At 31.2% G+C, this 13648-nt stretch overlaps 2 protein-coding genes and 1 pseudogene across 2 annotated transcripts; all 3 read left to right on the top strand.

The window, feature by feature from the left end:
* Positions 1-6392: 6392 nt before the first annotated feature.
* Positions 6393-8415, top strand: LOC147920667 (replication protein A 70 kDa DNA-binding subunit C-like; annotated as a pseudogene).
* A 546-nt stretch (positions 8416-8961) lies between these two features.
* On the top strand, positions 8962-11853 carry LOC147920666 (uncharacterized). The gene is made up of 6 exons (XM_087501179.1): positions 8962-9025; positions 9258-9434; positions 9529-9967; positions 10038-10963; positions 11055-11595; positions 11673-11853. The coding sequence occupies exons 1-6, from the start codon at positions 8962-8964 to the stop codon at positions 11851-11853; spliced, it is 2328 nt and encodes a 775-aa protein (XP_087357305.1).
* An 813-nt stretch (positions 11854-12666) lies between these two features.
* On the top strand, positions 12667-13622 carry LOC147920665 (uncharacterized). The gene is made up of 2 exons (XM_087501178.1): positions 12667-13522; positions 13612-13622. Exons 1-2 carry the CDS (start codon positions 12667-12669, stop codon positions 13620-13622), a joined length of 867 nt encoding a protein of 288 aa, XP_087357304.1.
* Positions 13623-13648: the final 26 nt, after the last annotated feature.

Raw genomic sequence — 13648 nt, 5'->3', positions numbered from 1 at the left:
TTTTCTTTATAATTGTGAAATCACCTAACTAATATTTTTTTAAAAACATTAATTCTACATTCGATGTATCTATTTTTATGTATTTTCAATCCTTTACTTAATAGATGTGAATGGTAACAACGATTCGAGTCGAATCTTTAAATGCACCCTGTAAACACACCCTAATATTTAAAAAGACGAAATATATAACTTAAAACTGAACATTACGTTTACAACTTCTTCATCCTTCCCTTTTACAAAATTATCTCTTTGCCATCTCTCTTCTATTTTTATAAAAAATGGCGAGATTTGTGTTTCTTACGAAGTTGAATCCTTCAACCATGCAATGGACGATTTGTGTCAAGGTGTTTCGTTCGTGGCAAGTGAAAAATTGTTTGGATGATGTTTCGAGAGAACTAATCTTGGTTGACGAAGAGGTATTGTTATTCGTTTTAAAAATATATATATATATATATATTTTTTAATTTTTGTTTCTACCTATATACGGATTGGCATAAGATCCTGACGTCTCCAAAATTTTAATTACACTTATACTGTGAATTAGGGGTCATTTGGACATGCTACGATTCGGGCATCACTCTATGGTCTTCCAAATTTTGTAATGTCAGAGAATCAAAGTTATGTTATTGAGGGGTTCGAAGTGAAAGAAGATAAAGAGCAGATCCAGAAAACTAATCTCGGTTATCGGATATTTTTCACTGACAAGACTGTAATAAATCTTGCAAGCGATCCTATAATTTGCAAACCTTTCAATAACGTTGGTTTTAAACGTATTTATGATAATGACTTTCATGGACGTTGGCCTTACGGTAAGTTTTAGTTTATAATGGATTGTTAAAGTAAACTTTAATTTGTTTCTTATAATACATATTTAAGAGTTTTTATGCGGTTGATTTGATTGGATACATCACTAATATGGGGGAAATCAAGAGTTTTAAACAAGAAGACATTGCTGATCGTTGGAGTATGATGGAACACTACATTAGGTTCAAAATCATGTCAATTGAGTAAGTTCAAATATCATTGCATGCACGTGTATCTTTAATATATAAGAAATATAGAAATATGTACTTGGCACAATACGTTGAATGACCTTTTATTTTTTTCAAGAGGATATGTACTTGACTGCTTTGCAACAGGATGTTATGCCAATCATATGTTCAAACGGTTCAAGGTGGGTAACGGGAAGAGACTTTGTCTGTTCAAAATGTGGAAAGGAATCAAATGTGGAGGTAATGACATATTTGAATTTATTGTTCGTTTAAACTTAAAGCTGTTAATTGTGATTAAGAAATTATTAACGATTTCTATTCGTTTTACTATAATTGGTAACGTTAGATGATAATGTTCTCCTAACCAACGGTGATGGATGTTCGGACATAATTGAGGATCCAAAGGGTGGAGAATATTCATAGTACATGTACATGTAAGTTAAATTCTAGCATCGAATCATTATCAATCAAAAAAAAAAAATAGTATGTGGACATATATAAAGTTATATTTAAATTTTTAATAACGTTTATGTACAATTTCGTTGATCATGGAAAGTCCAAAATTGAGGATTTGGATGATACCAACTGTCATTTCGTTATGGACTTGAGGTAAATAACAAATCTTACTTATTAATTTTAGTAGTTAGTTGTTGAATAGAACTGATCGGAACTCTTTATTGTCTACAGTGATACACTTGGATCCTATATTCATCCTGCTGTTGAAGATTCTTTTGACAAGCATCGAATCCCCGTTTGATTACTATGTGTTGGTTTTAACTTTTAGAAAAACTAATGTTATTTGCTTTTCCACAAAGACATGATTTTTTTTTTATGGTCAATAGACATGAGCTTAAATATTTGTTTTATAAATATAATTTCAGCATTTTGTTATTATTTTAATGTTGATTGCAAATGTCGACATATAGAATTTTAAGAAATTTTGATTATAAAAGTTTATGTAGTCTTCAAATAAGGAGAAACAATTTTTAAAAAATAATACGATATAGCCAATGCATGACACTAATAAAGTTCAGCATCCAAGGAGAAAATTCCAAACATAGTGTTTTGATTCAAACATCAGATTTTCAACAAACCAATTACAGAAATCTTGAAAACAAACAAATTATTGTTCATTCTTATCAATCAGTAACACATGCAGCTTTCCTTGTGTAATACACGAGATTTAATACAAGCCACACAAATTTTAAAATTTAATTCTATCGGCATATCTTTGTTTTTGAATAAATATATGAAATATGAAAATTTCCTTACTATTTCCATTTTTTTCTCCGTTGTAACTTTATTTATTCTATCTACTTAATAAGAACAAGAAACAATGGTCGTGTACGTAAGAGATGTGAATCCTACAGTACGTAATTCGAGAGTTGCTGTCAAAATTCTTAGACAGTGGCCACCACATTTAAATGATGGGCAACATTTTCATGAATGTTTAATTCTGGTAGACGAAAAGGTATGTTTTCTAACTCTTTTCATATAACAGTAATTAAACGATAACATGAAATAATGTTGATTTTTATTTTAGGGAGAAAGGATTGATGCCAAAATAGAAGTTGCTCTATATCTAGAAAAGTTTTGTGATAAGATTAAAGAAGGAGGCTGGTACGTGCTTTCAGGATTTAGAGTAATTAAAGGCCGACGATAACTTAGAAACTCTAACAATCCGTTTGAAATCAAGTTCATAGACCAAACAGATATGATTCCAATACCTCCGAGAAGCACTGACAATTTTTACCATCTTATTGATTCATCAATGATCCAGAATTTTTCACCTGATGAGAAGAACTCTTGTGTTGGTAAGTTCTTATATGCAAGTAATCTTTTATAAGTCTTCAATATATAATTTGATTCTAAATTTTAGATAATTTAGGGATTAACATTCTATTTTATAAAAATTATCCCTTTTTATGTCAGATTTATGTGGAATGGTGTTGCATGTAAATGAGCCTCGGACGATCGATTTCCTCAATCGTCAAAATGGCTACACGTCCAGTAATCAAGTTGTGACATTTACCGTTCTTGACATAATGTAAGATAATATGTTAAACTATCAAGAGTACTTATAGTATTCTTTCTTATTTTATTTAAGTGTTGTCTAACAACTACATTATTGTTTTTTTGCTTTTTACTTTAAAAAAAAAACTAAAAGTGGGGAAGAGATCGAATGTGTTGCAGTTGGCGGGACTTCTGTTGAATTTATTAAGGAATGGGAGAAAATTACTTTCTCTCCAACCTATCGTAATGAACCAGTAATGTGTACGCTTTTGTTCTGGAGGATGTCTGTTTTCGAAGGTATTGTATACTAACTTACTAATAATTACACTTTTAATCTCACAAAATTATCATTTTATTAATAACTTAACTTATTCTATGCTAGGAATCAAATGTTTGATGTCTCAAATACGATGTTTGAAGGTTATACTTGAAGATAAAATTGCTGGAATGAAGACAGGCGATCTACAGTAATGTTATTAACCTATTAAATTATAGTAATTTAGTGTAATCGATAAATGAATTATAAAACCTAATTCTATTATTTATTTCAGTCACTGGCCTGATGATGAATCATCTGATGAAGATTGTTCAGAGGAAGCATGCTGTTCAAGCAACCGGAAGTGAGAAGATCCCGATGTTTTCTATTGTTTTCTGTCGTCTATGGTTGATTTTAAATTTTCAATATTATGATGTTGTTAATTTGGACATGTCTATTTGTATTTTATTATGGCTTGAATTTGAACTTAATTTAAAACTTAGACTTTAATCAAAGTATTTGTAATAGTTTATGTATGTCATTGGTTTTGACATATATTACACTACTACCAATATGTATTATGGGGGAAAAGAATATGCAGTATTCCGCTATTTAGTAAAGTTGAAAAATATGAAATTTTAGCTTTGATTTAAAATATATTTGATCATAGTAGAATCGTAGAATTAAACCGATAAAATCAAAAAGATACTGAAAATAACTCAATATCAAAAGAAAAAAGGGTATAAAGAGTAAACTATGATTATTGAATATCAAAAAAATGTTAATACACATATAAACGGAAAACTATAATAATCGAATTACAAATAATTGGAAAAAATACCATTAAAGTATTCTTGCTGATATAATTGTTATACTTATTGACATTATCTATTGATAAAAAAATTCAAAGAAAAAGGAGAGATAAACCTATATATTTATAACCCTTTAAATACATGCTAAACTCTATACATAAAAATAATTGCTTTAAAAACTTAGTTTTTTACGTTTCGTTTCAATCCATTTTATGCAATCATGGCTAACCTACTTTCCAATGCTATCAAGAATAGAAACGGGAAAAAAAGACTATTTTGTTGATTTGAACGACTTGAATCCTTTCATTCATGAGTGGAAAATTAGAGTAATGATTCTAAGAAAATTTGAGTGTGTTCATCCTCTCTACAATTCGTCTGATTTGATTTAGGTTGATGAAAAGGTATTTTTATACGATAGATTTTTCATAAGTTAAGCTGTTCTTTACATATATTAATAAAACATTCTCGCAGGGTCAAAAAATACACGCTTTGATGGGTCCTAGATTTCGCGACGTTTTTGTAAACAATTTGAAAGAAGGAGAGTGGATCATGTTGGCAAGTTTCTCACTATGCAGAGTTACCGCGAATTTTAGACTAACTGATCATCGTTTTATGATAGATTGGAAACCATAACATGGTTTAGAAAGATTGTTGCTTTTTCTTCAAGTCAATTCTTCTCTTTTGTATCATTTAATGATATCAAAAGTGGTTATTTAGACTTTGCTTATTGTGTTGGTGAGGGAAACGATAATATTATATAGATTTTAAATTTGGAAAAAAATAATTGATTGTAAATTTATAAATGATGTAGATATCATCATAAGAGTATTGCGGGTTGGAAATCTCTTTGAGGAAGTTCCTCCCGACAAAGAATGGAATGAGTTGTTCGTTGATTTGGAAAATATCGAGTATGTTTTTAAAATTCATTAAACCAACATTATGTTGTGACACTTTGACTAAATCCTAAAATTTTTAATGTAGGGATGATCGATTGTCATGCCGATTACCAAAACCTTATGCGAACGATTTCTTTAATGAGTGGATACATTGTGTTGGTGATATCATATGTGTCATACGCTTTGCAAGAATTGAGAGAAATCAAGTTTTAGCATAATTTTATATCTATATGTTTCGATAAATGGTTTAATATAAAAATTTACATTTTTCTTTTTATAGATTCAATCATGGTGACCACGGTGCATATTTGTACGAGAATGATGATAAATCCACCATGTCCGCAGGTCACACAGTTGAGGGATGCCTTTGATGATTTGGAATCCTGATTTTTTATAGTTTTGAAGTTTATTGGCTTTTAATTGACATGAATTCTTGATTTTTTTTTTTATAATTTTTAAGTTTTTTACCTTTTAGATTTGATATACAATTGTTCAATAATTGTAAGCTTTATGGTGTTCGGTTTGGACTAGGATTTACAAATATTTTTTAGACATTTAAAATATCATATATTTATTGATACGTATAAAATTCCAAATTTACAAATTGTACTATAGATATTTAATTATACTATTTATAAATAGATATTATATAGTTATAAATAGATATTCAAAGATATTATTCATAATGAAAGGATGATCAAAATTTATTTCAATTCACGTCTAACTAAATTCCATAATATAGATATAGAATATATACTTATTAAATTAATAAAATATTTTAAATATTTCTTGATCGAATTTGGTTATATTATATTTACACGATTATTATAGAAAAATGGAAAGGTAATTTGGAAGAAAATGATTCATTATCATCATAATATACTTACAAAAATGTTAATGAAATATTACAATTATCTTATAAGTAAAATATCCTTAAAACTTATATGCTTATTGTCTGAAAATGTTATATTGACATAGTTTTAATATGATAATTATTATAATGATTCTAAAAAGGAAGATAAACTCAAATTTCAATATAATCATATTAATTATATATGTAAAAATTAACAATTGGATACTCTATATATAGTGATACATATTGAAACATTTTCTACAATTCAGAGATTCGTTTTAATAATCAAAATATTCATTATGGCCTCCAAACAAGTCAATATCTCTCCCTATCTTAACATTAACGAGATCAATCATGCTCTGGATCACTACAAGATCAGGGTTTGTGTGATAAGACTTTGGAAAGCATTCAAATCACTGCAGATGGTTTTAGTTGATGAGGAGGTTTGTTACGATTAATTCAAGTTTATTAAAAAAAAATTTGTTAACAATAATTTAAATAGTTTATTAAAGTTTTTCTACACCTTAATATCGATTTTGATTCCAACGTATTGATGACTGCTTTAAATTTATGGGAACAAGAATTCACGCGTCTATTGAGGATGCATTGGTGAAGAAGTTTCAAAACCAGATCCAAGTTGGTGATTCGAAAATAATCGATACTTTCAGTTTGGTGGATTATGACGGTGATTACAGGACAAGTGCTTTGGGATTTAAGTTAGTGTTCTATAGAACCACCACAGTTAAACCATGTAATGATTTTCCGGCACGAGTTCCTGAAAAATACTTTCAATAATTTCCAACTATCTTGGCTGGAAAAATAGATAAACAAGTATTGTTTGGTAAGTAGTGAAACTCGTGTATATATATACTCGGTTGTTGATTAGTAACTAATATTGTTATGTTTTTAGATGTGGTTGGTCAAATTGCTGGTGTTGGTTCTCTTGATAACGTAAAAACTAAGGAAAAGGACAATGTGAAGATAAGTTTTGACTTACAAGATTTAATGTCTGTTTTTAAAAAAAATAAAAATAAACTACGAATATTTTATAGAAGATACTAACTTAAACTTTGTCTTTACAGTGGTGACCGATTAGGTTGTACGATATGGGGTGATCTTGCTAGAACCTTTGAAACTTCTATAAAAGAACACAAAGACTCGGTTGTTGTGTGTGTGATTAGATTTGCATGTTTGAAAGAGTGGAAAGGTAATTTTTTAGATGATATTTAGTCGTTAACTGTACAGTGATTTAATTAGTTGAATTATCATCTTCTGGATAATTAAAAAATTATTTCGCAGGCAATTACAGTGTATCAAACGCATTCAACACCACAGATATCCACTTGAATCCGTCAATACCCGAAGTCGAAAAATTCCAACAAATGTATTTAGTTTTCTAGAGCATCAATTAGACACTAGACATGACTAATCGTATTCACATTCTTATCTTTTATTTTTTTTATGGATGCCAAACACTAGCGTTGTTGAGTTGGTTCACAATGAGGATGAAGCGAAGAATATACAGCCAAAAGCAACTTTGAATCAGGAGTTTTTCATGAAAAATGAAAAGAAGACTATCGACGACATCCTATATTCGTTCGAGGTATTGTTAATCTAAACACAACGTACAAAATAATGACAATTACAAAATAGTAATCATGATTGTATATATAGGTTCATACATGTGTGACAATTGGAACGATCTGTTCGGTCGAGACAGTGCCTAAGTGGTATTACATTACATGCAAAGAATGTAGAAAGAAGGTTCAACTATATCCACTAGAGTCTGACAAGGGGAAAAAACGTCTATATAGTTGTGGTGTTTGCGATGACGATGTCAAACAAGTTGATTACAAGTATGACTTACTTAATATGATTAGAATTGTGTTCATGCGAATATGTTGATCATTTGAATGCTTCTATGTCTTTTAGGTATAAACTCATACTACACGTGTCGTATGGAAGTTCTCCAAAGATTAAGCTGCTCTTTTTTTATGGTCTAACCCAGCTTTTTGTTGGTAAAAAGGCTGATGAATTGGTTTCTCAAATAACCGAGGTACGTTCTAACAGGATAGACAATGTACTTTCTACCAGAATATAAATTTCTAGGAATCTATAGTAACATGCACTTTTCTTACAAATTTGAAACAATGGACAGGACGATCTGAACATCATGCCCGTTTCTCTTTCTGCTCTAATCGGGAAGACCAAGCTCTTTAAGATTTCTATCACCACTGATAATTTGAAGAGTGACAAGGCTTCTTATGTTGTTGAAAAGTTTTGGGAAAAAGAGGATATGGTAAACCAGTTTGTCAAGGTAACATATTAAATTGATAATGTAGTCTATAAGATGATTAAATTAATTACTATAATTCCATAATGTGCTTATCTTTAATAAAATTGCTAAGAAACTTACAGAAAAGTTAATGATAATTACCAAGAACTAGAACCAACTGAACAAATTCTACAACTTACGTCGGAAGAATCAACATCACTTTCGTCGAAGAGGGAGCTGTCTGGAATCAATGAAGAAGTCGTAAGAGGTCATAGCATGACTACTAGGAAGAAGATCAAGATTGAAAAGCAAGAATAGTATTATTCTTATGTTATAAATTATTTTGAAATCAATATACGCTTTTGATATTTATTTTTTTCAAACTTCAGATATTTAGTTGCGTTGATAAGAATATGATTATTTATTATTTATAAATTTATAATTTATAAAAAGCTCTACATTTTATGATTCGCTAATAAAAAAATATAGTTTTATTTATAAGTTAAAATACGACAATCAGAACTAAGCATGTTCCAGTTACTATTATTTTGCATAGATACGACATAATCTAATCAAAAACAAAGAAATTGATGATATTTTCCCCCTTATACAAGAAACATATATATACTGTCCTAAATTTAATTATGATTATATAAATATATGTTAAGATAAATGAATAAATGTTAATTTAAATGTCAATGTTACAAAATTATGTGATATTATTATACGTTTGTGTAAATAAATAAGAATCATTATAGAAGTAAAAAGATAATACCTCTGAACATCATATAAATTAAGAATTTCACAGCCCTAAAGTTCTATATATTTATAAAGCACGCAGAACGTTTTGATTGTATGCATACGATGAGATCTGAAAAATTACCAATACGGAGAAAGAAGGATCTGATTCATGTAGTGAATACACAGGGTAACTAATATTCAGTTTGTTATAAAATAAAATATGTTTTGACTTTATATTTAATGTTCAAATGTATAAACTTAATTCAGGAGTAATCTCAAAACATGCAAGGATGATAAGAACGCGAACTCTTAAATCAAATAAAGTTCGAAAACGCAAGCAAGGTCGTTTCTATATTCACATGTTATAGTATATACTAAATATTTTATTCATAATTTTTTTTTGGTGTTCACCTATGTAGTTCCTACGCTATTGCCTCTGATGCATGGAGATTTTGCATGTTTTATTGTTTCTGACTCTGAGTCAAATAACGATAGCGATTCTGATAGCTTGATTGATGAATCTTATTCTGAGTATCGTACTACGGCTAATGTAACATGTGAATTCACAGTCGTAACATCTGGGTTACAAATAAATGGTATTTTCGTAAAGCTAAACTTTCTTTTTGAAATAATTTTAAATATATATATATATATATAGGTAAATTAAGTTTGTGTTGCTAATGTTATCAGGTTATTATGATGAAGGAGATCCTTCGTATATAGGTGAAAATTGCGGAGCATATATGTGGTGCGGAGAACGGTTAAACAAGCGAGTAAAGAAGGCGAAACCGATTTTTGCAATGTGCTGTAAAAAAGGAAAAGTCCAACTTCCCAAGCTGAAAACTCCACCGAATGCATTATCGGCGTTGTTATATAATCATGATGATAGGAGTGACAACTTCCATAATAATATAAGATCATACAATATGATGTTTTCCTTCACGTCATTAGGTGGGAAAATAAATCATTCTATTAATAATGGTAAAGGGTCATACGTCTTTCAGATGTGTGGAGAAAACTATCATCGTATCGGAGATATTTTACCTGAAACTGGAGAAAAGCCGACGTTCTTACAACTTTATATACATGACGTAGATAATGAAGTCCCTAACATGATAAAAGCATTCAAGTCAGTTTCATAGCTTAAAAAAATATAATATTATATTGATGTGTTGCTAATGTTTTTTTTTCCTTCAAAGAACATCTGGATCTATAGAGAAAATAAGACAAACAACTGTAGAACTTTTGAAAAGGATGCTTGATAATCATAATCCGCATGTACAGGCGTTTAGGACGGCTCGAGAAAGATTTGATTTAACCAATACTGTGACAGATTTGAGGTTAAGAATTCCTGCAAAAAGAACTGCTGATGCAAGGACTCATAATCTACCTATATGCAATGAGGTTGCTGGATTAATACCAGGTGATTTCAATCCTGGAGTATTCAAGCGTGACATTGTTATAGAAATTCGTTCCGGCGGTCTGCAGAGAATAAGTGAACTCCATCCGGCTTACTTGCCACTTCAATATCCATTATTGTTTCCATATGGAGAGGATGGTTACAGGTTAGGCATTAACATTGGTTTTGTAGATACGGCTGGACGAAAAAGGAAAACAGTCTCGATGAGAGAATTTTATGCATTCCGAATATTTGAGAGATATCAAGAATCTTCTACGATTGTGATGTCGGGGAAATTATATCAGCAATTTTTGGTAGACGCGTTCACAACCATAGAATCTAACAGACTGAAATATATTTCCATGAACCAAAACAAACTACGGACGGAAAGAATCGATAAAATAGTTGAAGCTGTTAATCAAGGAAACGAAGATCTTGCAGAACACGGAAAAAGAATCTACATTCCTTCATCGTTTACAGGTGGAAAACATTATATGATGCAACATTATTTAGACGCGATGGCTACTTGCAAGTACTATGGTTTTTCCAATATTTTCATAATAATTACTTGCAACCCCAAATGGTCTGAAGTCGTTCGATATCTAACAAGGCATGGTCTTAAGCAAGAAGATAGACCAGATATATGTTGTCGGGTCTTTAAGATGAAGCTAGATAGACTAATGGAGCAAGTGAATAAAGAAAAAACTTTTGGTGTTATAAATTCTGGTATGTTTCATATTATTAATTAATCAACTTTCTATATGTTACCGTGTTAAAACCCAAATTTATTAACAATGGCTTTCGTGTGTGTGTGCAGCTATGTATACAATAGAATTCCCGAAAAGAGGTCTGCCTCATGCACACATGATTTTATTCTTGCATCCAGACTATAAAATGCGTACACAAGAAGACATTGATAGATTCATAAGCACTGAGATTCCTGATAAAGAATTGGACAAGTACTTATATGAAGTTGTTTTTGATGTTATGATTCATGGACCTTGTGGTATTCATAATAGAGGAAGTGTTTGCATGAATAATGGTAAGTGCACTAAATTTTTTCCAAAACCATTCATGGAAAACATAGTCGTCGACGACGCTGGTTATCCAATATACAAACGGAGGAAAAACGGGAGATTCGTGCATAAAAAAGGTTTTGATTGTGATAACAGCTTTGTAATTCCGTACAACCGGGATTTGTCTATTCGTTATCGTGCTCATATTAATGTTGAGTGGTGTAATCAGTCACGTTCAGTGAAATATCTTTTCAAGTATATTACCAAAGGGCCGGATTATATTAGAGCTAACGTAGGAGAGGAAGACGATCAAAATGAAATCAAGAAATTCTACAACTGCAGGTATGCCTGTTTATTAATTTCATATAAATTTAACCCTATTAATTTAATATTTATTAATAGTTTTATTCTTTTATTAGATATGTCTCCACATGTGAAGCAGCTTGGCAGATATTGGCTTTTCCGATTTGCTATCGTACTACCCCCGTTGAAAAACTTCCGTTTCATCTTCCTGGACAGGAATTAGTAGTTTACAACGAAGATGATCCTATTGCAGATGTTATGAAGCGTTCAGCCAGAAGATCTAAACTGTTGGCCTGAATGGAATGCAATAAAAAAAACCGGAAGGTAGAAGTCTCACTTATGCTGAATTTCCCAACATGTTTGTGTGGATTAATAGTAAAAAAATATGGCAACCAAGATCTAAGAGAAGAAAAAGTTTTGCGGTAGGCAGAATTAAATATGTACCATCTTCTATAGGCTCGGCGTATTACTTGAGAGTTCTACTTAATACAGTTCCAGGGGCCACAAGTTATGATTTTTTAAGACGGTAAAAGGTAAACTGTACAAGGAATTTAAAGATGCCTGCTTTGCATTGGGATTATTGGATGACGACAAAGAATATATTCTAGCTATAAAAGAGGCAAGTATGTGGTGTTTTGGGCCGTTTCTGAGGAAGTTGTTTGTCATACTATTGCTTCGAAAAGTCTTTCAGTGCCTCTCGATCTCTGGGTCGCTACAAAAGATATATTGTGCAAAGATATTTTGTATTTGCAAAGGAACCGTACGAACAACCACGGTAAATACATAGTTTTTTATAAAATATATATAATAAAATATAAAGTTATATTGATGTAGACGAATGTCTATGATTATTATTCTGATCATAAATATGTCAACTTAAAAAAAAAACTTTGAAATGCAGGTCTAATGTTAAGTCAGGATCAGATAACAAACCTATGCTTAGCTGAGATTTAAATGATTATGCGGTCCAATGGAAGCTCTTTGTCAACTATTGTGAATATGCCTAAACCAGACCAATCTGTTATGGATAATAATGAGAATAGGTTTCTGATAGATGAGAGAAACTACAGGCGTAATGAACAAAGAGAGGATTTAGAGAGGTTGTTACGTATGTCAACCGATGAACAACGAAGTGTCTACCTAGAAATTATTGAAGCTATGAATTGTAATAAGGGAGGTATGTTTTTTGTTCATGGATTTGGTGGAACTGGAAAAACATTCTTGTGGAGTATTCTTGGTGCTGATATTCGATCTAGGGGTGATATTGTTCTTAATGTTGCATCGAGTGGTATAGCTGCTTTACTTATGGAAGGTGGCAGGACAGCTCATTCCAGATTTGGTATACCCATCCATGTGGACGAATATACAATATGTTCGATAGATGGTAAATCACATCTTTCCGAGTTAATTAGAGAAGCAAAGCTCATTATATGGGATGAGGCTCCAATGATGAACAAATTTTGTTTCGAAACCTTGGATAGGAGTATGCGAGATATTAGTAAATGTGATCGGGTCTTTGGAGGTAAGGTTTTTGTTTTAGGGGGTGATTTTAGACAAATTCTACCGGTTGTACCAGAGGCTGGTAGAGTTGGGACAGTGTTAGCTTCTATAAACTCATCGTTGCTTTGGGATAGTTGTAAAGTACTTCGGCTTACACAAAACATGAGGCTTCGCAAGGCCAAAAATAGTCAGGATGCAGATGCTCTCTCTACGTTTTCAAAATGGCTACTCGATATTGGGGATGGCAAGATCAACGAACCTAACAGTGGTAAGGTCGAAATAGAAATACCCGAGGATTTAGTAATTGCTGCATGTGACAATCCTATACAAGCAATTGTTAAACAAATATACGGTACATCATTTGCAACAAAGACCGATGCAAAATTCTTTTGCGAAAGAGCTATTCTTAGTCCAAGAAATGATGACGTCGATAAAATAAATCAATATATGCTCTCTCAACTTCCAGGTATATTAAGAGTGCAATTTTTTTTTTGGCAAACAAAATTCAATATAACGGTTTCTTATTTTGGTTTTATTATATCCTGGGGAAGAGAGACAGTATTTGAGTTCAGACAGCATCAAGACTTCCGAT

This window comes from Camelina sativa, chromosome 19, assembly GCF_030686135.1.
Source record: "Camelina sativa cultivar CO46 ecotype springtype chromosome 19, ASM3068613v1".
Lineage (NCBI taxonomy): Eukaryota > Viridiplantae > Streptophyta > Magnoliopsida > Brassicales > Brassicaceae > Camelina > Camelina sativa.
Note: the sequence above shows the minus strand (reverse complement) of the source record. Positions and strands in the feature narration are given on the sequence as shown.

Coding starts and splice junctions, on each gene's coding strand:
- LOC147920665 (XM_087501178.1), top strand. CDS start 12,667: ATGTCAACCGATGAACAACGAAGTGTCTACCTAGAAATTATTGAAGCT.
- LOC147920666 (XM_087501179.1), top strand. CDS start 8,962: ATGAGATCTGAAAAATTACCAATACGGAGAAAGAAGGATCTGATTCAT. Junction 9,968..10,037: donor AACATGATAAAAGCATTCAA/GTCAGTTTCATA, acceptor TTTCCTTCAAAG/AACATCTGGATCTATAGAGA. Junction 11,596..11,672: donor AAGAAATTCTACAACTGCAG/GTATGCCTGTTT, acceptor TTCTTTTATTAG/ATATGTCTCCACATGTGAAG.